This window comes from Podarcis pityusensis, assembly GCF_964106645.2.
Source record: "Podarcis pityusensis genome assembly, chromosome: 9".
Lineage (NCBI taxonomy): Eukaryota > Metazoa > Chordata > Lepidosauria > Squamata > Lacertidae > Podarcis > Podarcis pityusensis.
In genome coordinates, this window is record NC_138034.1 from 46692322 (window position 1) to 46717976 (window position 25655).

Genomic DNA, 25655 nt, shown 5'->3' on the forward strand with positions numbered 1-25655 from the left:
TCTGACACATGCAGTGTATCACTGCCTCATGAACTAGACTCCCTTTGCAGGTGGGGGGAAATAACCTTTACAATGAGCAAACCAGAAAGGTATTTCAGGTGTAGTTTTATTTCAGTCATCACCTTCCTTGTCTATATGTTATTACTTCAGGACTTTGCATAGCACTTTTCTGATCAAGGAGACCTGAATCCCACATCACTTAGAGGTTGAGGGCAGTTTTGTTCTATTGATTCCACGCCCTTTAGAATCTTCCACACTGTTAGGTAAGCAGCCAAAGGAATGCAGAATAAGGAATGTTCAAGGCTCACTGCTGTCATAGCAGCAGAAGTATTTGCTTATTATGGTTTCCCTAATTCAGGTATGGGGAACCTTTGGCCCTCCAGATGTTACTGAACCACAACTTCCATCATCCCTGGCCATTGGGGACATATGGGGGTTGTAGTTCAACACCATCTGGAGGGCCAAAGGTTCCCCTCACATGCCCTGATTAATCACAGCATGGTCTCTTCCTGACAGCAGGACCAGACAAGCTCTTGCCCCTTTTACAGCTATTCAGGCCAGAATCACAAAAAAGTATATATCTGGTAATTGTTCTATGCACACACAAACCCTACTCCCATTTGTAACTGATGGACTATGTATTTAATTTACTTTATTAAAAAAAATTACCTGCCCTTCACCAGGCCCTTCACACAGTGGCGACAATTACAATATATGAATGTAATGAAGCTGCATTCTATTGAGTTAGACTATTGGGAAATCTAGCCCAGCTCTGCCAACTCTGACTAAAAATAACGGCGGTTTTTGGAGGTCTGCGCAAATGCACTCTGCTGGACCCTCTGTTATGCTGGTGGGCCATCTCAGGCTCACTTGGGAATGGTCATAGGCGCCATCTATGTGGGGCTGTTGGGGCCCCGGCACCCACAAATTTTCAGTGAAGGGGCTGCCCCCCAAGTTCTACTCAGCAGCACATGCATGCCATGGGGCGGGCGTGTGTGACGTCAGCACACCTCAGGCGCCCTGGTGCACTTGGCAGTGGTGGTGCGGCAACACTCAAAGAGAGACCTGGAAGTGGAGCTGCCATTTTAATTTACTATTATGCTCAAAGAGTGCCTAGGGTAGTGACACTCTAGAGCACTTGAAGTGTCTTGAAGACCCAGAAATCCAATGTGGTCTCAGAACAGTCTGCATTACTCAAATGCTCTTGTGTCATCCAGAGTATGTCACAAGTAACTATGTCATAGAAATCTATTGTGAAGAAAACAATTAAAAGTGTAAACTAGAGAGAGAGAGAGAGAGAGAGAGACAGAGAGAGAGAGAGACAGAGAGACAGAGAGACAGAGAGAGAAGAAAAGAAATTTCCACACCCGGTGATCTAGCAAAGCAGCGATTACTAGTCAGGGCATGTGTCAGAGGGATTTCTGTAAAACATGCCGTCTGCATCAAAGGAACAGGTTTTACTTCCAGTACTATCTTGTAGCAGTTACCTACACTGCATAGCAAACCAAATACTAAATGATCAGGCCTGAAATCAAGAGGTGATTAAAGGAGTAGTCACTAGATTTCCATCATTAAATCATTATTTTCCCTTTTCTGATACATATGTCAATGAACTAAAGTGGCCTCTAAGTGTTGCTGCACTGAATAAAATTAAAATGCAGTGTTTACAGATTTATAGATGTGTATGAGAAGTGCCAGCAAGGGAATAAGGAGGCTAAGCTCACCAGAAAATGTCATGTTGGGAGGGGCAGCTACATGATGCTGATAGTTTCCCCAAAAACATTGCTTTAGGGACCATCATAGGTAGCTGGGTATCTTACTTGTATTTGTCATTTTCTAGATACATTTTTCGTGATAATATTTGTTGCACCAGGTTGCTCACAGACCAGAACCCTTTTTACAACAGTTGAGGCATTGCTTGTTCATAATCAGGCGGAAACTGAATGAAAATGGAGGTTCAATGCAGCACTTAATGCTCTTATCCATGACAAAGGTATTTCTGTCATGTTTATTCACAGGTCTTATTTTAGCAAATGTCCTTTCCAGTGCTAATTGGAAGTGTACTGGTAAGCGGGTCCTGCCTGCTTGAGAGTTTCTAGTTGATCTCAATGGGAGGAGTCATGAAGAATTATCCAAGTATCAGTTTTTCTTCCTATTGGTTTCCTTGATCCAACTTTTTATAGTCTATAGTGAAATACCACTGTTTCACTATAGACATAGACCAGCACCATCAGGCTTCTTCCCCTTTAGCTGTTATCTAGGGCAGCCATTCCATCAAACTTCCTCAGTGGGAGAGCTGTGAAGCAGAGTTAATTTCATCCCAGCTCCATCAGGCACTTCCTGCCCATGTGAACTGTGCAGGCTGGTCACATACCCTCCAAGTGTCCCGATTTTCCCAGGACAGTCCTGGAAATACAGATTACTTGGTCATATATACTACAGTGGTACCTCGGATTAAGAATTTAATTCGTTCTGGAAGTCCGTTCTTAACCTGAAACTGTTCTTAACCTGAGGTACCACTTTAGCTAATGGGGCCTCCCGCTGCCACCGTGCAATTTCTGTTCTCATCCTGAAGCAAAGCTCTTAACCCGAGGTACTATTCCTGGGTTAGCAGAGTCTGTAACCTGAAACATCTGTGACCTGAAGCGTCTGTAACCCGGGGCACCACTGTAATTGTGTATTTACACATGGGGTACATGGGATGTTAAAGGAGGGGTAGTACCTCTGGTGGGAGACACATCTGGGATAATTTGTCCACCTTTGGTCTCCACCCTGCATTCAGCTCTCAGCAGTGGCTCCTAGAAGCCGTCATGTGCGGCAGTCGCCACACCCTGAGAATGGCTTAGATTGGCTGGCTAAACCAAGGGAGGGTAGACAATGGGTCTCAAACCCTGGATAAATTAGGAACTTCCCTTTGCATGCGGCAGTCTCCAGCAGATTGAGCAGATGAGACCAATAGTGGGTCCAATGACAAAGACAGTTTCTGCCTGTGCTGCAGAGGGAAGTGAGGGACAGATGGGGTTCATTAACCTGGGAGGGTAGCCCATCTAAGAGAAGGAAAACTCTGATCCTAAACCTCTGCTGCCTTGCGGAATATCTCCAGGAGAAGAAAACGCTAAGGAGTAAACCCTACATAAATTGGAGTGAAGTCCCTAAGACTGTTGGATGGAGCCTTCTACATAAATTGTAGTGGAGTCCCTAAGACTGTTGGATGGTGCCTTATATGTTTTCTTCTGGCAACTCCTGCAGCCCAGCTGGTGCCAAATGTACTGCTCTGCTTTACTTTAAACCACATCAGTGAGGCCAAGATGGGGGTCTTATTGTCTTGGCATCCCAGGACCTCCATACACACTGCCCAGGTTTGCACCTCGAGGTCACTTTGGTACTGCTAACACAGAGGTTTGATTTCAAGTACTATAAGACACTAAAAGATTACTTGATACAACCTTTGATGGAGGTCAGCAACGAAATTATGGAGGGGAAGAGGGCGCCGGAGTCGTGGAAGGAAGCGTTTATCACATTGATACCAAAGTCGGAAGCTGAAAAGACACAACTTAAGAACTATCGTCCCATCTCTCTTTTAAATGTGGATTACAAAATATTTGCAGACATTTTGGCAAGTAGACTTAAAAAAGTTTTAAATGAAGTAATTCACAAGGACCAGGCAGGCTTTCTCCCAGGTAGACACTTGTTTGCTAATACAAGGAACATTATTGACATTTTGGAACTTTTGCAAACAGATATAAACACAAAAGCAGTTTTAATCTTTATAGATGCGGAGAAGGCCTTTGACAACATTTCCTGGAAATTTATGAAGGGAAATTTAAAAGAAATGGGAGTGGGACGGGGTTTTGAGAATGGGATTGAGGCGATATATTCAGAGCAGAAAGCTAAATTGATAGTTAACAATGTGGTTACAGAAGAGTTTAAAATTGAAAAAGGAACATGACAAGGCTGCCCTTTTCCCCTTTGTTATTTATCTCGGTTCTGGAAGTGCTCCTGAATATGATTAGAGGGGACCGGTTGGTGGAAGGAATTCAGGTCGGAGAGAAACAATATAAGCTTAAAGCTTTTGCAGATGACTTGGTTTTGACCCTGCAGGAGCCAGAGTCTAGTACGAAAAGAGTATTACAACTGATTCATGATTTTGGTCGGGTGGCGGGATTCAAATTAAATAAACAGAAAACTAAGGTTTTGGGGAAAAATTTGACAGATACAGAGTCAGAACGGTTTCAGAAAGAGACAGAATTAAATGTGGTTAAAAAAGTTAAGTACCTAGGGGTAAACATAACAGCAAAAAATCTAAGTCTATTTAAGGATAACTATGAAAAGTGTTGGGCAGAAATTAAGAGAGATTTAGACAGTTGGACAAAATTGAAACTTTCTTTGCTAGGCCGAATTGCTGCTATTAAGATGAATGTATTGCCAAAGATGTTGTTTTTGTTTCAAACACTTCAGGTTTTGGATAAGACGGAGTGTTTTCAGAAGTGGCAGAGAGATATTTCTAAGTTTGTCTGGCAGGGCAAAAAGCCCAGAATTAAGTTTAAAATATTAACTGATGCGAAAGAAAGAGGGGGCTTTGCCCTGCCAGATTTAAAGTTGTACTATGAGGCCGTAGCTTTCTGCTGGCTAAAAGACTGGCTACTTCTTGAAGACACTGATGTGTTGGATTTGGAAGGGTTTAACAATACTTTTGGATGGCATGCATACTTATGGTACGACAAGGTTAAAATCAATAAGGCCTTTAAGAACCATATTGTCAGAAAATCACTGTTTAATGTCTGGACAAAATATAAAGACTTGCTGGAAAATAAAACTCCAAGGTGGCTTTCACCTTTGGAAGCTAAGGCCCGAAAAAGATCCAATATGGAGGCCAAATGGCCAAAATATTGGGAAATACTAGAAAAAGATGGAGACAACTGGAAATTGCAGAGTTTGGAGAAAATGAAGGATAAAGTGCGAGACTGGTTACATTACGCTCAGATTAAAGAAGTTTTTAAAAATGACAAGAAACTAGGGTTCCAGGTGGAGAAATCGAAACTAGAAACAGAACTGTTAGAACCAAAGACTAAGGTACTTTCAAGGATGTATAACTTGCTGTTAAAATGGAATACACAAGATGAAATGGTTAAATCGGCTATGATAAGGTGGGCGCAGGACATTGGGTATAATATCATGTTTGAGGACTGGGAAAGGCTGTGGAGTACTGGGTTGAACTTTACTGCATGCAATGCTTTGAAAGAAAATGTAATGAAAATGATATATAGATGGTATATGACCCCAGTCAAACTTGCAAAAATATACCACCTGTCTGATAATAAGTGTTGGAAATGTAAAGAGAGTGAAGGAACATTCTTCCACCTCTGGTGGACCTGCCCTAAAGTGAAGGCGTTCTGGGAAATGATTTATAATGAACTGAAAAAGGTATTTAAGTATACCTTCACAAAGAAGCCAGAGGCCTTTCTTTTGGGTATTGTCGGCCAAGGGGTGGTAAAGAAGGATCGGACATTTTTTATGTACGCAACAACAGCAGCAAGGATACTGCTTGCAAAGCACTGGAAAGCTCAAGATCTACCCACACTGGAAGAATGGCAGATGCAACTGATAGACTATATGGAACTGGCTGAGATGACCGGCAGAATCCGTGACCTGGGAGAGGAGAGGATGGAGGAGGACTGGAAGAAATTCAAGATTTATCTACAAAAATACTGTAATTTGAGTGAATGTTAAGCAGGATGCTAGATCATAAACAATTGAGCACCACTAAATTAGATGATTTAAGATGATAAGTGAGATTGAGAAAATATAAACTCTTTTGAGAATTACAAGATTAAAATAAACAGATGGGACATAAGATTACAAACAAGATGATAAATTGCTGGCAAAAAGTTATAACGATGAAAGTGGGAGCGGGAGATGTGAGGGAGTCCAAAGAAGATGTGAAACTGTGTTAAGACATATGTTATATTGTCTATTATATCTATTTGTATTTTAAACCCTAATAAACATTTATTAAAAAAAAAAAAAAAAAAGATTTCACAGCCGGAGGTGCACTCCATTGTCTCTCGAGACATACGGATGCCAACAAGACTGACACTTATACATACACTTTTTTAAAAAGTTCCAGTATAATGTTATAAATGCACAAGCAAATGAAATTGCATTCTCCTCTTTTAAAGCAGGAAAATCTACACTGTTAATGAGAAAGCGCCTTTAAAGGCTGTCCTAGAACTGCATAGAAAAACAAATGTTCTTATCTCTTGACAAATACAGCCTATTCTGTGAGAAAAGCTGCCTTTCTGAGGGCTTCACTAGGGAAGACTATAGATATAATGTGCCTTGCAACCTCATCTCTGCCTGTGCAGCAGGCTGTAAACCATTTTACCAGCATATTCAGTTCCAAACATTATGCCTCCCTTAAGAGCCACAACTGAGTAGCAGTGCTTATGAAAAACAAACCACTGAACATAACACCTCGTACGCTCATATACAATTCATTCCCAAGGAAAACAAGTAGGCTTTTGGTGTGTTGCCATGGTAACCATCCTGTAGAATTTCTGGACCTTTTGCCCTTAATGGTGGTCATGCTATTGCATCAACGTATTACTGCTGCTTTCATATTTTGTGGTTCCTTCTCTCCTCCAATGTCCTATAAAGGTTGCCACTGAACTGTTATGGTTTACATGAGATTTAAAAAAATGTAAGAAATACTTTCCAAGGTCCACAAAGGTAGGCAAGGGGGGGGGCGTTTTCAGAGGAGATGGAGGGAAAGGGAATCTGGGCGTCCAGATTCTTAAATGGTGGACCAGGGCCCACAACTGATCCTCATGCCATAGCCTACCCAGTGCCTCCTCACACACTCAACCAGCCCTCTGGCCATGCCATAATTTTGGGTTGAACTGAAGCCTGCACCAGCAACTCCCCACACACTGAGCAAGGGTTGTTGGTGAATTTGGGAGGGGTGAAGGCAGGTGCTTCCTTCCTCTGAAGGGAAAGGGCCATAGGATGTGCTAAAGGAAATAGTGAGTGCGTACAATTGTTAATAATGTAAAGCTGCTTTAGGAGGAAGGACAGAGAGATTAAAGGAATTGACAGTCTGGGTGTGGAGAAATAAGGTACAAATTGAGAGTGAAAAGAAAAAGGGGAAAGAAATTATATTTGAGTAAAAATACTTTTGAAAGGCATAAGGGATACAGAATAAAAAACTCTGTCCAGATAGAGACATTAGATGAGTAAGGTGTCCCTAAAATGAGCATGTCACACTACAATCAGGGCTAATGCCCATTCTTGGCGTGAGGAAAAATTAGTTATGAAATTTTGCCAAAATTAACAATTTACAAAGAGGGATTAATTATCAACAGAATTTGATGTCCATAACTGGTGCTTATGCCAAACTCCTCCTCTACCCAACACTATTTGGCTCCACCCTTTCCTTGCCATTTTGCCACTTAGTGGGTTCCAATAATTTCCACCCCTCTCAAGTGTGTCCTGGAGGGTAGAAACTTTGAGAACCTCTGCTCTGCTAGATTCTTCTGCAGTTCTACCACCTTTCATGTCAAAGAACCTTGTGGTTTTCTAAACGATGGAACAGGAAATAATGACCCATTATTTCCAGGAGGAACGAGAGTGCCATCACCTAAACCCCACGTTCCAAGACCTCTTTTGGACTTCCTCTGAAAGTAGGCATATGCAAACGTGGCATACTGAAGTTTTGTCCTCTCTGAAACACGCTTTCAGGGTGCTGCCAACTGAGCATCTGTTATCGCCGCAGGTTTCTTCTGCAAGCGTGAAAGGAATACACCAGGGGAAAGGATTCTCCTGCAAGCTTGTTGGCTAGTAGTATAAGAATTAACACACTCCCACCATCTGTTGAATGAGAAGCAGATTTTTTTTTCTTCCTTAATTTTCTATTTCAATGTGGTGGAAGTCAGCCATTCAGCTGGCAACCCTGAGTGCTTTTTTACATTTGATTTGGTGAAGGAGTGGGAACCCAACCAGCCTCGATTTCACATTGACTTAATGGTCAAATGTTGTTTTGTATATCCCCAAGGTCGGTCAGGGTTACATATCAAGCTGGGCAAATCAATGTTGTTTTCTTGGGCATGACTAAATAATAGTAGCTTTCAACTCTTTCTCAAATTCTTCAAGGCATGTTCTCTAAGGTATTCTCTGGCCTGTCCTTCTCAGACTGGTAACACCCGGGTTACAATACTGTAACGCACCACTTGTAAAGCAGCCTCTGAAAAGCACCATGGAAGCTTCAACTGGTGCAGAATGCCATCCCTAGACTATTTACTGAAGCTAACTGCTAAGGATACATCACTTCAGTATGAATATTTTTCACTGGCTCCCATTTTGCTTGTTTATGGGCTCAATTCAAAGTGCTGTTTTTGCTCTTTATACTCTGTGGCAGGGATATATAAAGGACGGTCTTCTTCCACATGAACCAGACAGATCTTTTTCTAAGGCCCTTATTTTGGGGGCCCAACCACAGTAGGCATGTGGCTACTGGAGAAAAGGGCAACTCCCTTCACAGGCATATCTTCCTGGCACCTTCTTTGTAATCTTTTAAGTGTCAGATGAAGTTTGTCATGTTCTTTGTGCCTTTAATGACTCATAGTTTCTTCTCACTTCTGTTTATGTTGTCTTTATCTGAGTTTCTAATTACCCTCTCTATTGTTTTATCTGCTGTTTTAGTTAGCTATCTCTTGTTGTTATGTTTATTGCATTTTACTACTTCACATTGTTAGCCGCCTTAAGGCTATTTGGCAAAAGGCCGGATAGAAGTGCTATAAATACGTATGCAAGCAAGCTGTCTACTAAGTACCATAAGCTACATCTATTCATAGCCATTTGCTTTCCTCCACATATCTGTAATTTACACCAGAGCAATTCTATTAACTTGGAAGGGATTAGTGTGGAGTTAAAGATTTGAAAATTACAACTTTTGCAAGAGCTCTGCTACCTTGATGGCTGTGGATATTAAACTGCCTCATAAAAACAGACGGATGTGTGTCTTGTCAGGAAAAGCACCTCATTTCTGACTGCACTAATTAAAAAAAATCTAAAATCTGGTGCATGGATAGGGAATCTGTGGCCCTCCAGATGTTGTGGGACTACAACTCCTATTATCTCTGATCATTGGCCATGCTGGTTTGGGCTGAAGAAAATTTGGACATCTGAAGGGCTGCATGTTCCCCAATGCTCTCTAGTGACTGGTGCTGACCTTGCCTCATGGAAATCTAGGTTCCAACCTCAGCTCATTCATGAACTCAACAGGGTTTTGTCACTATAAGTTGCCCAATTGTTAGATGAAAATAGCAGCAACCTTGGTTTTGACTTGGTAGTGAAAATGAGTGACACAACAAATACAAGTGAAAAAACGAAAGCCAGGCATTTGAAAGGAATGCACACACACAAAAACAAGTAAATGCAACTCTTTATGAAAGGAAACAAATCACGCTTTAGCTGCCTTCAAATCATTAGTGTAAATGATTAGCAGACCCATGCAAAACTTTTGATTGTTCTTACAGTACTCATCATATAATAATGAATGACATTTTTAACAGTAGGGACAGGTGACTATTATCAGTGACTTTAGTCAGATGATCGGCCTATTGATGGATCAATATTAAGAAACTCCTTAATTTTGTCATATAGGACCAACACCAAGGCACCGCCTGTCCCACGAAGTACATTTGAAAAGGCTCCCCGAAAAAAGGCATTTAATCCTTCCTGGTTGTATATCTTGAAAAAGCAGTCAATGGTTCCTTTGTACTGACGTTCAGCCTCTCCACTCTGTGTTAAAATAATTTTAAACAAAGACAGATGATTGGAAAATGTACATGCTTACTATGTGGCAAGGGACTAATCTGGCATTTGGTATTTTTATAATTTTCAGACTAAGGTCTGATATATAGTATTAGGCATTTTTGTAATTATAAGTCTAGAAACACCTCTCACTAATTTTATCTCTGTTTCAATATAAGAACCTTAATGAGTAAATGCTTCCCTGATGTAGTTCTCTGCAGCTAAATTTAGCAAGTCTGTGATCTTCTTGTGATGTTTCTTTTAAGCTTCAGAGTTAAACAAGGTCATGTCATTCCTCAGGGTGTTTTGAAGCATGCTGATTCTTGGATAATGTCTGAAGCATATTTTTGGAACATTGTTCTTCACTGCCTTTTCGCTGAACTTCACATGGTTCCCCACCCCCATCACCAACACCGACAAGTACCAATCTAGAAGTGTTTAGATTTCCCCAAAGTTGGTAGTATGGTTTTTTTGATAGATATTTTAAAAAATGTGTTTGCATCAAAATATTTACACCGGAGAATTTTCTTAATCTATTTTTTAAGATAGATATTTATATTGAGATAGTCAAATAGTATTCCATATAAATCTGTAAGATATAAAAAATTAATTTCTCTTGCTTTCAAATTGGCATACTGTACTTCCTTTTCAAAAGTCTCTAATGTTGAAAAAAAATCCAGAAGGAAGATTACATAAAATTACATAAGTTGTTTCTCTTTTTGTAAATAAAACAGCTGTCAAGCAGACCCATTGCTGAAATACACAGCAGACCTTCAAGAAAGCACACGACAGAGCTTGCGTTCTTTGCACCACAGGGCGACAACAGGATGGTTACTGCCCCCTTACCCCCAACAGGAAAAGAATAAAAATAAATGTATTTCTCTTAACACAGAGACACACACTGCTGCTTTGAAATTAAATCATGAAAAAGGAAAATCACCTGGTTTGCTCAGCACATCAACAGGCAAATACATGTTTCTGACTAGCCAGCTGGGCAACCACACAAATCTGTGGTCAAAATGTAGGGTCCACATACCCAGGTAAATGCTTCCCCTCCCCACCTGAGAGAGTCCTGGTGATAGCACTTGTTATATGTGACATGCTATGTTGTGCAATTAGCTGATTGATAAAAATGGCTGCAGGAGCCTCTGCAAATGCAAATTGAAGGATGTCAGTGGGGGACAGGAGAAGAGTGTAGCTTTGAAATTTTTTAATATTTCCCCTCCTAGAATTCCCCCCAGGACTCTACCCTTCTAGATAGGCCTCCTGTGCTTAGACACCAGCAAGTATATGTTGTTTACCTGCATCATCATGCGTCTTCTGACAGTGTCAAAGGGGTATGACAGTATGCCAGAAAATACAGTCACAGCTTGAGCTATTGCAAAAGATACGACAAATGGTGTTTCTTTTGGATTTGGCAACATTCCCTAAGAAGAGAAAAGAGAAATAAGAATTCACTGGGGTATCTTGAGAATCTAAATGGAAAAACAGATGCTGTCAAATCATTATATTGCTTCAGAATTTCCTAAGTGCATTGTATTTTGAATGGATTATTTTACATGGTCAGTGTAGTTGGAAACATATTCTTTTCTCCTTTTGTTTTACACTTTACACATGGCAAACAAGCCAAATGGTTTTTTTGGGGGAGGGGGCAAATAACATATATTAAGATTGCAACTTAAGCACATTTAACTTGTGTGATTGCAGCTTTACACGCTTCGCAGCTGGCCAGCTGATATCATACAAATTAAAGACACACAAGACAGAGCTTTTAGGCTCTCAGGCTTGCTTACTGGGCTTTGGGAAAGTCTCAAGTGGGCTCTGGGAGGCTCCTGCAAGATCTCTCGCAGTCCGAACGAGACTGTCCAGGAGCCTGGTTAGCATCCCTTAGAGCTTAAAAGCCATTTCTGTAGCAGGAAATCACAAGAGATTTACTTCTAAATAAAAATGCACAGGATTCATCTGTGAGGCACATTAATTAACTAAATAGTATAAATGTTTTATCTATACATATGAGCATCCCCATGTCCAATGAATACACTGAGATCTTGATTGTAAGGGCTGCCCAATTTAACAGTCAATTTGCTTTCTCATTTTAAATCAACAGGGCAGCCATTGTGAGCAAAGGAGCATCATATTGCATCAGACCTTTGGGCTTCAGGAACCAATTAGCAAATTGGGATGAATAAATGTGTAGAAATAATTAGCTTTAAAACAAGTGTTATCATCAACCATTGGTAACCACAGAGCTCCTCCGGATCATGTAGTAGATTTATTAAATTTATAAAATAATAACCAACTAAAGGAATACAAACCAAATTGGGCATGTCTTTTTATTTTTAAGTCTTAGCTCTCTGTTTCTGCAATAGGATTAATAATATCTTAGCTGATAGGATAAATACTGTAAAATGCATCCATAATAAAGGTGACAAATAATCCTCTTTTTTAATGGAAAAGGGTGAGTTTGATCAGAAAACTTACTTTTATGGTGTCATAACATCCAAAATAGGATGCCCGATATACAATGATCCCCTGTACTGAAACACCAAATCCTTGATATAGGCCGGTAATGCCATCTTTTTTTGCAATTTTACCAATACAGTCAGCAAGGCCTTTGAACTGTCGCTCTTCCATACCTAAAATGAAAGACGAAATAACAAAACTAGGGGAGCACTTAACTCTAAGCATTCCCCACAATGAACAGGCGAACTATTACTATTAATTCATTTTTTTATCCTGTCCTTCATCCCAAAGGAGCCCAGGGAGCCATATAAGGAGCCATACAACAGGTAAAATATCATGAAAAACATTTTTCAAAATAAATACAACAATTTTCAGCTGCTGAAAACCTACTACCCATCACATACTAAACAGTTGGGTTGAAATCCCCCCCCCCCCCCAGGTTACATCAAAATGATGGTAATTGTTATGTACTGAGTTGAATAGGATCCAAACTGTAGCAGTCTGATTGGTCCTAGAACAATAGGATCCAAAAGGCAGCAGTCTGATTGGTCCTAGAACAATAGGATTCAGAATGCAGCAGTCTGATTGGTCCTAGAACAATGCAGCAGTATGATTGGTTGGCAGGAACCACCCAATCCTGCTCCAGATAGAAGTGAATCCACAACCTGATTGGCTTACAGTAGAATTCCAGAATTAGCCAATCATGTGCAGCCCATTGTGTAAATAATGTATATAAAGCAGATACTGTGAGGGGACATTTATTCATTCCTCCTCACCACTATGAGCTGAATAAAGAGCATGAAATCACTTTGCGACTCTGAGTATATTTCACTGGCGACGAGGGTGGGATCCCGCTGAGCTGACTGCCACACACAGCACCGCAGCACCGCCAACTGCCGCACCGCTGCCTCGCACCGTGTATCCAGGCTTCAGCTCCGGGGCACAAGGAACTCAGAATGGCAGCCAACAGCAGCTTCTCGCCATTCAACCCAGCATCTGGAGACTGGGAAGCGTACGCCTCCCGTTTCACCTTCCTCCTAGAAGCCAAAGGGGTCACCGACGAAGAAGACGCCAAGAAGAGGGTGATATTCTTCAGCGTCTGCGGAGAGGAGACGTTTGAAATCGCCCGGGCTCTCCTTGCGCCTGAAGACGTCGCTACTGTTCCATACAAAACAATAATGGAACAGCTGAAGGGGCACTTTTCGCCGCAGCCCTCAGTGGTGGCTCGTCGAAATGCCTTCTACGCAAAGCGGCAAGCCCCTGGGGAAACCATAACTGGGTTTGTGACCTCTCTCCGCCAAGCCGCCCGGTTCTGCAACTTCTCAGAGCTGGAGAACATGCTTCGTGACCGCCTCGTCGGTGGCCTGAAGGATGAGAAGCTGCAACGGCGCCTCTACGCTAAGAAGGACCTAACGTTCCAGGTCGCTCTGGAGGAGGCCCTGGCAACAGAAGCTGCCGAGAGGTCGACCCAAGAGGCACGGCCGAGCCTGCCATCCCAACCGAGGGTCCACCATGAAGACCTCACCGACGACTCAGGATCCGACAGGGAGGAGGTGCACCGAGTACAGCAGCGCACTCAAGCAGCGCACAGACCACAGCTGCCTCGACGAGAAGGAGGGAACTGCGCAAGCTGCGGGGAGAGTCACGAGAGGAGGACCTGCCGTTTCCGCAACGCAGAGTGCAGGCAGTGCAGAAAATCGGGACACATCGCCCGGGTGTGTCGGGCTCGGCCCACCCGACACCAGGCATCAGATGACCAATCCAAGAGCCCCAGGTCCCGGGGCCCAACGCACCAAGGCAACTCGACGGAGCTCACGGACTTCCAGGTATACCAGTTGCCCCACCCCAACGTAGAGAAAATTTATGTAGAGGTACAGATAGAGGGGGCCCCATGCCGCATGGAGCTTGACACGGGTTCAACTCTATCCATAATCTCGGCAAGGACCTTAAGGAAACTGTGTCCCACTGGGGGTCCCAAACTCAGGCCGGCCCCATTCACCCTCCGGGACTTCCAGAAACGTAAGGTCCCCACAATGGGGGTGGGGACCTTCAGGGTGCAATACCGAGGGCGGACGCGGCAACTGGACTTGCTTGTGGTCAAGGGCCCCTACATTAGCTTACTGGGATTGGCATGGTTTGGACCACTGGGGCTAGCTGTCACCGGGGTGAACCACACTAGCTTACAAGTGGACGTGGACGCCATATGCAAGGAATTTCCAGGGGTTTTCGATGGGAGATTGGGACAGTATACGGGCCCCCCCATTGCGCTACAGCTTGACCCCGCAGTACGACCGGTCAGGCTCAAGGCCCGCCGGGTCCCGTTCGCCTTGAAACCCCGTATAGACGAGGAATTGGACCGACTCGTAGAGCAAGGAGTGCTGGAGCCGGTGCCTAATGCTCCCTGGGAAACCCCAATCGTCACACCCGTCAAGCCTAATGGTTCGGTCCGCATCTGCGCAGACTACAAATGTACCATAAACAAGGCCCTCACGGCCCACGCATACCCAGTGCCAGTGGTCAGCCATGTCCTTGCCACCCTGGCTGGGTCGAAAATTTTTGGCAAGCTGGACTTGGCCCAAGCATATCAACAGCTGCCAGTAGATGAGGCCACAGCAGAGGCACAGACGATTGTGACGCACAGAGGAGCGTTCAGGGTAAAGCGGCTGCAATTCGGTGTCAGCGTGGCACCAGGCATATTCCAGAATATAATGGACTCTCTCCTTAAAGGGATTCCTGGCGTCACCCCCTTCTTCGATGATGTGTTGATTGCCGGCCCCACACCAGAGGAGTTTGAGGACCGCCTCCGCACCGTTCTGCACCGTTTCCAGACGGCGGGTCTCAAGGTGAAGCGGGAAAAATGTCTACTAGGAGTGCCTCAGGTGGACTTTCTGGGATTTATGGTGGACGCAGAAGGGGTCCACCCGACTGGGGACAAGGTACGGGCCATTTGTGATGCCCCAGCGCCCAAGAGCAAGACTGAACTTCAGGCCTTCTTGGGACTATTGAACTTTTACCATTCCTTCCTTCCCCACAAGGCGGCGGTAGCGGAGCCCCTACACAGACTCCTGGACAAGCGGGCCCCTTGGGTGTGGGGCCAGCGCCAGGAGGCCGCATTCCAGGCAGTCAAGGACTTGCTTGTCTCAAACTCGGTCTTGGCACACTTCGACGAGAGGCTGCCGGTGGTGCTAGCATGCGACGCCTCACCCTATGGCATTGGAGCTGTCCTGGGGCACCAACTCCCGGATGGAAGAGAGGTACCGGTGGCGTACTTTTCCCAGACACTCAACACAACCGAGCGGAACTACTCGCAAATCGACAAGGAGGGTCTGGCAATCGTAAAGGGAGTAAAAAAATTCCATGATTTCTTGTACGGGCGGCCCTTCACCGTGGTGACTGACCACAAGCCGTTGCTTGGCTTGTTTGCCCCCGAAAAGCAGACCCCCCAAGTGCTGTCTCCTCGCGTCCTCAGGTGGTCAATTTTCCTTGCCAGCTACCAGTATGCACTGATTCACCGACCTGGGAAGGCGATGGGCCATGCGGACGCCCTCAGCAGGCTACCACTACCGGAAACAGGCCCTGACCCAGCACCTGCACAAGAGGTTATGAGCCTGGAGCTGCTTCCCGACCGCCCCATTCAGGCACAAGAAGTTGCACACCATTCCAAGAAAGATAGGGTCATCTCCCGGGTCCTGGACTGGGTGTGGAGGGGATGGCCCAGCAGCAGCCCCGGGCCAGAATTCGCCGGCTACACAACCCGCAAACATGAACTGTCGGCCCACAAGGGGTGCCTGTTATGGGGAAGCAGAGTCGTTGTTCCCCAGCCCCTCTGCAAAAGGGTCCTCACAGCCCTACACGAGACACATCCAGGGGTAGTAAGAATGAAGGCCCTTGCCAGGAGTTATGTGTGGTGGCCGGGGATCGATGGAGAGATAGAGGCCTGGGTCAAACACTGCCAGGCCTGCCAAGAATCCCGCCCAGACCCCCCAAGGGCCCCAGTCCAGTCCTGGGAGTCCGCCCGAGCACCATGGTCACGCCTGCATGTGGATTTCGCTGGCCCCTTTCAGGGGAAAACATTCTTCATAGTGGTGGACTCCTACACCAAATGGCTGGAAGTCGCACTGGTACCGTCCACTTCCACGTCCGCAGCCATCCGGGTACTACGCAGGCTGTTTGCAACCCACGGGCTCCCTGACACTCTCGTCTCAGACAACGGGACTGCATTTACGTCAGGAGAATTCCAAACCTTCACAGCGCAGAACGCCATCCGCCACATCCGTTCGGCGCCGTTCCACCCTGCCACCAATGGCCAAGCAGAACGCATGGTGCGGACCACCAAGGACACCCTTCGCCGCATGACGCAAGGGGACTGGGAGTACTGCCTTGCCACATTCCTTCTAGCACAGCACAGCACCCCCAGCTCAACGACTGGCCGGAGCCCCGCTGAACTACTAATGGGTCGGCGCCTTGCAATCAGATTGGACCGCCTTCACCCCGATAGAGCTCAGGATGAGGTAGTGGTGGGGGAAGGCAGGAACCCCCGGACCTTCGAGGCCCAGGACCCAGTGTACGCAAAGAATTTTGGGGCAGGCCCAGCATGGGTACCCGCCACAATCACCAGGGTCACTGGCCCCGTGTCGTACGAGGTGCTAACGGATGGGGGGCAATGCTGGCGCCGCCACTGCGACCAGATACGGCGACGATTCCCGGGAGAAAACCAGGAGGAGGACAGGTCAGAGGAGTCCCAAGGGAACAGCGGGGCAGTGAGGCCCATAGAGCAGGAGGGGCCAGCAGGAGAGGCAGAATCAGTAAATACAGAGAGGACCCGTGAGGCCGAAAGGACACCGGAACCAGAACCACGACTGAGCGAGCCGGTTGCACCAGACCAAACAGCCGCATCACAGCCAGCATCCTTGGAACACGAGCCAGAACCCGGAGCCCGGACCAGGGAACACCCCAGGCCACAACGCACACGTAGGCCGCCGGCATACCTTGAGGACTATGAATGCGACCTCCCGGGCAGGACTGGAACTTAGAGGGGAGGGGTGTTATGTACTGAGTTGAATAGGATCCAAACTGTAGCAGTCTGATTGGTCCTAGAACAATAGGATCCAAAAGGCAGCAGTCTGATTGGTCCTAGAACAATAGGATTCAGAATGCAGCAGTCTGATTGGTCCTAGAACAATGCAGCAGTATGATTGGTTGGCAGGAACCACCCAATCCTGCTCCAGATAGAAGTGAATCCACAACCTGATTGGCTTACAGTAGAATTCCAGAATTAGCCAATCATGTGCAGCCCATTGTGTAAATAATGTATATAAAGCAGATACTGTGAGGGGACATTTATTCATTCCTCCTCACCACTATGAGCTGAATAAAGAGCATGAAATCACTTTGCGACTCTGAGTATATTTCAGTAATGGAGGGAACAAATGCATATTTCTAGGAAGGGAACTCCATAAACTGGGGCACCACCACAAAGAAGGCAGAAACACAAACTGCCAGTCTCAGCACACAACCCTTAAAATATGAAGATGAAGCTCTTACCTTTTCCAATGTCAGCACCTAACCGGGTCCGTGCAAAGTCTAATGGATATACCACACACAATGAAGTTGCTCCAGCTGCTCCACCAGAAGCCAGATTTGAAACAAACCACCTCCCGAACTGAAAAGGAAAAACTGCTGAGTTCAAAAACAGGGTTTGTAACAATCCTCCATTTTTTAATACAAATACCTGAAGCAAAGGTGCGATGACACAAGCCTGAAATTACTGGGGTTTTTTGCATTCCCAATGGTGACGCTTGAATAAATCAACAGTGCTCTATGGAACTTAGATTGAACGGCAACATTTTAGTTGAGGGAATTCAATATGGAGTTTCCTCTTGCAAATTCCCATGAGAAAATCCACAACTTGCATTGCAAAGGGCGCACCAAACTCAAGACTTGGTGGTGAAACTTGGCTTGTGTGTAAAACAAATTTTAGACAACCTGAGGCTCTTTCACAAAATCCATCCCAACACAAATTGTGCCATGAAAATTGAGTAACAAAGGCACTTCAAAGGGAGGCAGAAAGATGAAACCAGTGAATTAGGTATAATTCATCAAGAGGTTCAATGTAGTCTCAAACCTGTAGTTTGAAGCAGGACAAAGTTGTTGTTTTTTAATTATTACACTCATGATAATTGGTTTACCAACGCCAGGATGTCTGTGTTACCCTCAACCGTTGTATGAATGACCAGATTAAATTATGCAATTATCACTGTCACTGTACTTACTGCATTTCATTTACCTGTGACCACATTGTTTACCTTCTCCCCTTCCCCATGTGTGTGTGTGTATCTATTTATACACACATACGTAACTCAGGATAACACTTCATTCATCTGATGAAGTAGACTGTGGTCCATAAAGGCTTCTGCCATAATAGAATATTTAGTATTTATGGTGCCACAAGTTATTTTTGAATAACTAGGTTAAGGCTGTGTTTTGAAGTAGAAGATTTTTTTGGTTTCTTTACATTTGAGGGAAGGTTGAGTGGTAGTCAATTGAGTTTTATCAGAGTAGACCTATTAAAATTGATGGGCCTAATTTAAACGGGTCTACCCTTAACTTAGTTAAATATGACCCAGAATCTTTTGGTACTGGCATTTACAACTTTACAGTTTCAATGGGAGTTATTACACACAACTAACTTAAGCTAGATGGGAACTTCAATATTCAAGACACACATTGTTGAAACTATTTATTTGAAAATATAACAGTATGATAATATAAAAAATCAAAAAGACTTTTACCCTTTGGAGCATTTATATCACAAAGTATGTCAAGATGTATTTCATGTTCTTTCAGAGTAAGAGCTTTAAAACTGAAATGGCTTACATATGAATACTGACAGAAAATAAGTATGCAATGCAAGGTATTAAATCCAAATGCAGAGTATTTGTAAATGGTTATTAAGCATGAAATAGTACCAGGTGCTTTAGAAAGTATGATTCTGGCAATGCAAGAAGGCACTGGGAGGAAATAAAAGGAACCAGCTTGTTAGAAAAAAATCCCTTAAAAAATCCCATGACAGTATCAAACAAAGATTACATAGCAATAAAAGATGTCCCCAAAATACATATATAGTATATTATATGGCCTTCATGGATCACTGCCTTGCCGTGGCGAAGGGGCTTGAATAACTCAGAGAAGCTATGAGCTATGTCGTGCAGGGCCACCCAAGATGGACAGGTCATAGTGGAGAGTTTTGACCAAACATGATCCACCTGGAGCAGGAACCGGCAAGCCACTCCAGTATCCCTGCCAAGAAAACTCCATGGACAAAGACAAAAGGCATATGAAGACAGAAGTGCCTGGTGTGCTCTGGTCCATGGGGTCACGAAGAGTCGGACACGACTAAACGACTAAACCACAACAACAACATATGGACTATAACAGCCATATGCTGAGGTGATTGTATGTTGTTTGATCCCCCTTCTCAAACTGTGGAACGTTAGGGCTGATTCACAATGACCGCTCTCCACATCAAATGGAGGGTGCCCTTAGCATGCCTGCATGAACCCCCCTCGATCCTACGTGACTCCTGGCAGAGCACTCCTGGACCGCCTCTCCAAGTCGCAAACCTTGAGGTTCCTACCAAACCTCAGTTTAAAGTATCTATCGCAACTGGGGAGGCGTAGCCAGGGAAGCGGATCAAGTAGGGTTGGGTCCCCTCTTTAAGCTGATTCACAAAATCCCCATCACTTGGGATCAATTCACACATTTATTTTGCTCCATAAGAAATACTCCCATGCACATGGGAACGATATGAATCAGAAACAGACAGCGGTAATTTCCACAGCTGCAACAGCGCCTAAAAATTCTGTGTAAAGTACAATGTCACCTCACACTTTACTTTGATGTTGAAATTACGGCCTCACACATTACTGTGCATGAGTGGGGGGTTTTTTTTGGGGGGGGGGGGACAGCAGCCCAAACAAATATCTAAACTAGTCCTGTTGCTGAATGTGTGAACTGTCTCCACTGATTTTTCTTTTTTTTAAAAAAATGTACTTATAGAGCTTGATTTGCAATGGCACTTTCACATGCACAAATTTTCATGTTATGCTGCAGTCACAGAGTGATGAACAACAGTGACGTGTAAACCTGCCCTTAAAGACTGCCTTTTCAGTATTCCTTTCGAAGGAGGCAGCTCTGCACTCTGATGGTGTCCTTTGAAAATACATGCATCTACCTTTACAGATCAAAAAAGCAGAGCTGGGGAACAGTCAGTACCATCAGTGCTATTAACAGAAAACCATTTCCAAACTGCTGATTTACGCCTCTGCATACCATGCGACTGGTCAAGTCGAACAGGTTTGGAGAGCTCCAGGAATCAGTGAGAGGATTGCTTGCTCCACTTACTAAGAGCAATTGCTTTTTTCATTTTGGCTTAAAGTACCAGCTGGCCTTTTTTTTTTTAAAGGCCTAATTCAGATAAAGAATGTATACTGAGCTTCAAGTAGAAACATCCTACACTAATAAGCTCATTCTTCAGAGTACAGACTTGCATTGCTCAAATAGCACCATTCACAAACAAGAGGAGGTATCAGCAGGCTTCAGTGACCTCCAAGGTTTGCAGAAGTACAAAAACAAAAATCACAGTAAAAACTCTTAAGATGTAGCCCCAAAATATCCCAATGGGAACTGAGCATGCACAGTAATTTTGGGGCACTGGCCTACTTGTAGGGAGGAGAGCAGGAATGAAGTATCTTGGAAAAGAGTTGGCAGTAACCCTGAACATTTTATTGCAAGTCCCACTTGTCACATATGATGGGCATTAATATTGTTCACACAATTACTCATATTCATTGGCTTTTTTTCTTAAATACAAATCCCAGTGCCTCTTTTATACACCACCTATTGAAATGTACTGTATACTATTAATAATTCAAAAGGATATCCCAATTTCTTCATGTTTGGACCAAGCGAAATGGTTTTGGACACATCAGCAATAAACAAAATGTTAGACCACATTTACCTGTTTATCTTTATCCACTCCAGCCATGAAAATCTGCTTGTATTTGTCCTTAAAAGCAAAGTTTAGGGCTTGAGTTGGGAAGTACCGGATAACATTGGCAAGATTGCCACGCCAGAAGCTGGCAAATCCTACAGACAGAAGATTAAAAAATGTACAGTTGACATGATCTTAAATTGTTACTGTTGCATAACTACATGTTCATGTGTACTGAACTTGGACCTATTCATATGCTTGAAATGGTACTTGTGGAATAAGTGAATCCATAAAGAGTTCAATGTGCAGTGATCATCCAATTCTTTCACCTCAAATCTAGCTCCCCTATAATTAGGTACAACTGTCTCAGTACTGATTTTTTAAAAAGCAGAGAGAGATGCAAATCCTGGAAAAAACGGAAGCTCAGATTGATAGCAGCAAGCGGGATGCTATTAATCTTTTAAAGAACCAGAGTTAGCAAATAAACAGCAGGAAATAGAAAGCACACTGTGATGGTAAGGTAAAGGAAAAGGTAAAGGGACCCCTGACCATTAGGTCCAGTCGTGGCCGACTCTGGGGTTGCGGCACTCATCTCGCTTTATTGGCTGAGGGAGCCGGCGTAGAGCTTCCGGGCCAGCATGACCAAGCCACTTCTGCTGAACCAGAGCAGCGAACGGAAACGCCGATTACCTTCCCGCCGGAGCGGTACCTATTTATCTACTTGCACTTTGACGTGCTTTCGAACTGCTAGGTTGGCAGGAGCTGGGACCGAGCAATGGGAGCTCGGTTGCGGGGATTCGAACCGCCGACATTCTGATCGGCAAGTCCTAGGCTCTGTGGTTTAACCCGCAGCGCCATCCACGTGATGGTAAAGCATGCTAAATCTGTGTGTTTGATTGCCATCAAATAGACAACCTAGTCTTAGTAAGATAGTACTGTACTGTACAGCTGTTTTTTAGGCTATGTTTTCACCACCAGAGGGGGTGCAAAACCTATTTTAATAAGGAGTGGTGGACATTGGAGGAATACATGCATAAATTTTAAATAACCAGAATTAGCCAAACGATAATTATTTTAGACATTCTCACCACTGTGCTGTTCAGGCTCAGGTGACCTTACTAAGACTCAGGTGATGCAGTGTGTTAGTGCCTTAATAAGTGAAACTAGATCAACAAAAGGAATTATTTTGGAGGAAGAGTTTTGCTGAGAGCTGGGGAAAGTGAAGGCAAAACTAGGCTTTGAGGAAGATCTGAAGAGGCAAAAGAAAGGGAGATAGGCAGACCTGGATTAAACTACATATGTATTTCAAGAGGAAATACCACGTATAAAGAGCAGCATTTGAGAACAGGAAAAGTCGAACAAAGGGACAAATGGAAATGTTGAGGACCCCAGAAGCCATGGTCTCACTGCAGGAATGTAAAGAGAGCTGAAAAGGAGCAGGAAGCCGAACAATACGAAAGCTTGTGGGCACCAGTTAACTGGAAGGGAGAAGGAGGGAGGAAGAATTATTGGAAAGATCTGAGAATCTTGGTTAGGTCAAAGAGGGCAATTTTACAGGATGAGTTTAGATCAGTGGAAAATGAGTTTAACATGCAAGTAAGATCTGTTTAAGACAAAAAGTTGTCAAAGGATGGAAAAGTGTTGCATCTGCAGGCACCAAGGTAAATAATGGCAATCAGTAATGGGCACTCTATATATTCTGATGGAAAACAAGGCTTCTGCAAACATTCAGTACGATGAAAGATCTTTACTGTTGTGACCACTGCAGTTCAGTACAAGTTGTAAGGAGAGGGCTTACACTGCAGGACCAAATATTTAAATTTAAAGTGATAAGGAAAGTATTGCTTCAAATATCAGTGGCTGTCAAGACAGGAGTGCAAAAGATTGTTATGAAAAAAGTTAAAACTAATGTTTTTGCTAATAAGAGCAAGCAGGGCATGTTTCCTGTTTTATTCAGTAGCTTGGCAGACCATAAATGAAGGGCATACTTCCAACATTTGATGAAGAATAGTAGATAATTATGTTCATTTTTGTGTTCATATTTTATTAAAGTTATGTAACTGAATGACATGGAAAATAAAAGTCTGAGCAGTTGGTAATCCATATTTCATTCAACTTATAGAACAAATTTTAGCTTGCACCCAACATTTAATATGACAACCTTCAATCTGTAGTGTTTAAACGAAGACAACGAAGGCATTCATTCTCAGAAGAACATCTTCTATCATGTAAAATAACTCTAAAACGGGAACCAAATGTTTCAAGTTAAATGCACAAAGGTATCACAGTTTGAGAGTCATCAAGCCATGGTAAGAACTGCCAATTGTTTTGAAATATCTTCAAGATACATATTCCTTTACTAGGTCCAAAAGCTCACTTCACATTTAGGGATAACACATTTGTATTGTCCTATTTCACCTTACTACCCAAACACTAGCAGTCTAGTTCTACACAGGTTGGTCTGGTATGTCCTGCGGAGTTCAGTAAAACATTTCTTAATAAAAGTGGTTTAGAACTGCAGCTAAAATGTTCAGAATCTTTGTTTCATGATGTGGGCTCCAAATAAGCCAGGCTAAATATTTTGCTGGTAAAACAGACACTGGAGGCATGCTAAACTACAGATTTAGTGCACATTAACACTATATACACACAGCAAGGAATCAGATCCGATGCCTATTGAATTAAAGGTATATGGAGGTACTTGGAACTAGTTGTTTAGTGGATTTGTAGTTTTAGATTTGCTACTTTCCTAATCAAATCAGCACTGTAGTGGGGATCTATAAACACAAAGAACTGCTTACACTGACAATTCTAATTTAAAAGTATGAACATTCGTACAAAACACCCCTAGAATTCACCATAAATAGAGTAGCTGCACAAAAATACACGGCACAGGTCAGTGTACAATGTTATAATAATTATTTGGAGAAAGATAACCACCTATGAGATCTTCAGCTATTATTCCAGGAAGTCAAATTAAGTTTCTATCCTACGCAATGGCCTGGGAGTAAGTCCCACTGAACTCAGTGGGGCTTTGCTCCAAGCAGACGTATCTAGGATCAGGCTGCATGTGTGGTGCAGTGGGAGTCTTGTATTTCTGTTGCTTAGAGAAGTAGGAGTATATATTACAGAAGAAATCCTTGCTTGCTGGGTGAATATATTCCCTGTTAGCTGAAATGTGAGCATGTTGTATTAATTTTGCATGTGTAGATAGGTCAGTATGAATTAGGGAAACCTGGCGTGGTGGAAGCAGCCAGGAAGGTGATGGGAGTTGTACAATCGGGGGGGGGGGGGGGGAAGGACGTAAAAAGGATATTATGCACTATGTACTCTGGAGTGTGCAACTGTTTGGTCGGAATGAAAACAACATAGGAATATGGAAGTTAGGCCTTATTGGAAGCACACAGCCATTAAGGAAAGATTGGAAAAATGTAAAAGCTGGAATATTGCCTTGGAGAAAACACACAAACACACACACACAAACTATTCAGAGTGTTAGTAATAAGTATTTGTTTTGTGCTAGGTATTCAGAGAACTTAATAGCACATTTCCCCACTATCTTTTACAACCACCTCAAAAGGGTAGGCCAGAATTATTAGCCTCTTATTGCAGCTGGTGGGGGGGTTGGCACAACAGAATTGCCACTTATTTTGTTCACAGTTGAGGCACTATTTAAACAAGGGGCAAATGTTTGTGGCTCTCACACCACACCAACCCTTCGAAGAGGGCTTATTCTTTGGGGAAGACGTACCTTGCTCCCGAGGGATGCGCACAAAACAGTCTACCATGCCTTTGTACTGCTGGTCAGCCCGGATCTGCTTGGACGAGGCCTGGACCTGCAGCAGCAGTTTCACGCGCTCAATGGGCGCTACTGCAGTCTTGGAGACAGCTGCCGCCACCCCGCCTATCATGAGGTCTTTCCCGAAAGAGACAGGGTCGAAAAACTGCTGCCCCTCTGCGGCCAGCATGTTGTCGACTGGGTGGGCACAGGGGTTTGGGTGGAAATGGAAGCCCCAAGTGGCATCCCCCAGCACCAGGCAACACTTCTAACTGCCACTGCTCAGGAAGAGCCAATGGAGTTCCCCTCCCCCAACCGGATCAGAAGCATGCATTCTCAAGCCACATGACCTGGCAGCGCCCAATCACGAGAGCCTCTCTTCCTGGGCATCCCTTCTCCAAGAAGATTCTGGGCCTCCTGGAGATGGAGGTTAGCAAGGGCCTAGCATTATGAGCAAGGAATAGGAACCTCTGTTAGCAAGGGCCTAGAAACCAGCAAAGCAAGCACCGGGAGAGGGACATTGCCTGAATCACGATGATGGGCTCCTCTGAACGCAGTTTCTCCAACCAAAGGTTAACAGGTGTTCAAGCTCTGGCTGCCGAGCAAAAAACA

The 25655-nt window shown here is 44.0% G+C and overlaps 1 protein-coding gene and 1 long non-coding RNA gene across 2 annotated transcripts; one reads left to right on the plus strand and one right to left on the minus strand.

Moving 5' to 3' along the window:
* The first annotated feature begins 38 nt into the window (after positions 1-38).
* Positions 39-10703, plus strand: LOC308485913. The gene is made up of 2 exons (XR_013990854.1): positions 39-263; positions 10545-10703. It is a non-coding gene; the product is annotated as an uncharacterized lncRNA (long non-coding RNA).
* On the minus strand, positions 9428-25356 carry SLC25A31 (solute carrier family 25 member 31). Its single transcript, XM_081022047.1, has 6 exons — positions 25017-25356; positions 21293-21420; positions 17818-17935; positions 12292-12446; positions 11112-11237; positions 9428-9798 (listed from the first exon to the last, which is right to left on the minus strand). Exons 1-6 carry the CDS (start codon positions 25231-25233, stop codon positions 9598-9600), a joined length of 945 nt encoding a protein of 314 aa, XP_080878173.1. The 5' UTR covers positions 25234-25356; the 3' UTR covers positions 9428-9597.
* Between the last annotated feature and the right edge of the window lie 299 nt (positions 25357-25655).

Excerpts from the sequence above, each read along its gene's own strand:
- SLC25A31 (XM_081022047.1), bottom strand. The coding sequence starts at position 25,233 with ATGCTGGCCGCAGAGGGGCAGCAGTTTTTCGACCCTGTCTCTTTCGGG. Across the intron at positions 12,447-17,817 it reads AGGTGCTGACATTGGAAAAG|GTATGGAAGAGCGACAGTTC; the intron begins GTAAGAGCTTCA and ends CTTTCATTTTAG. Across the intron at positions 9,799-11,111 it reads GAAGACGCATGATGATGCAG|AGTGGAGAGGCTGAACGTCA; the intron begins GTAAACAACATA and ends ATTTTAACACAG.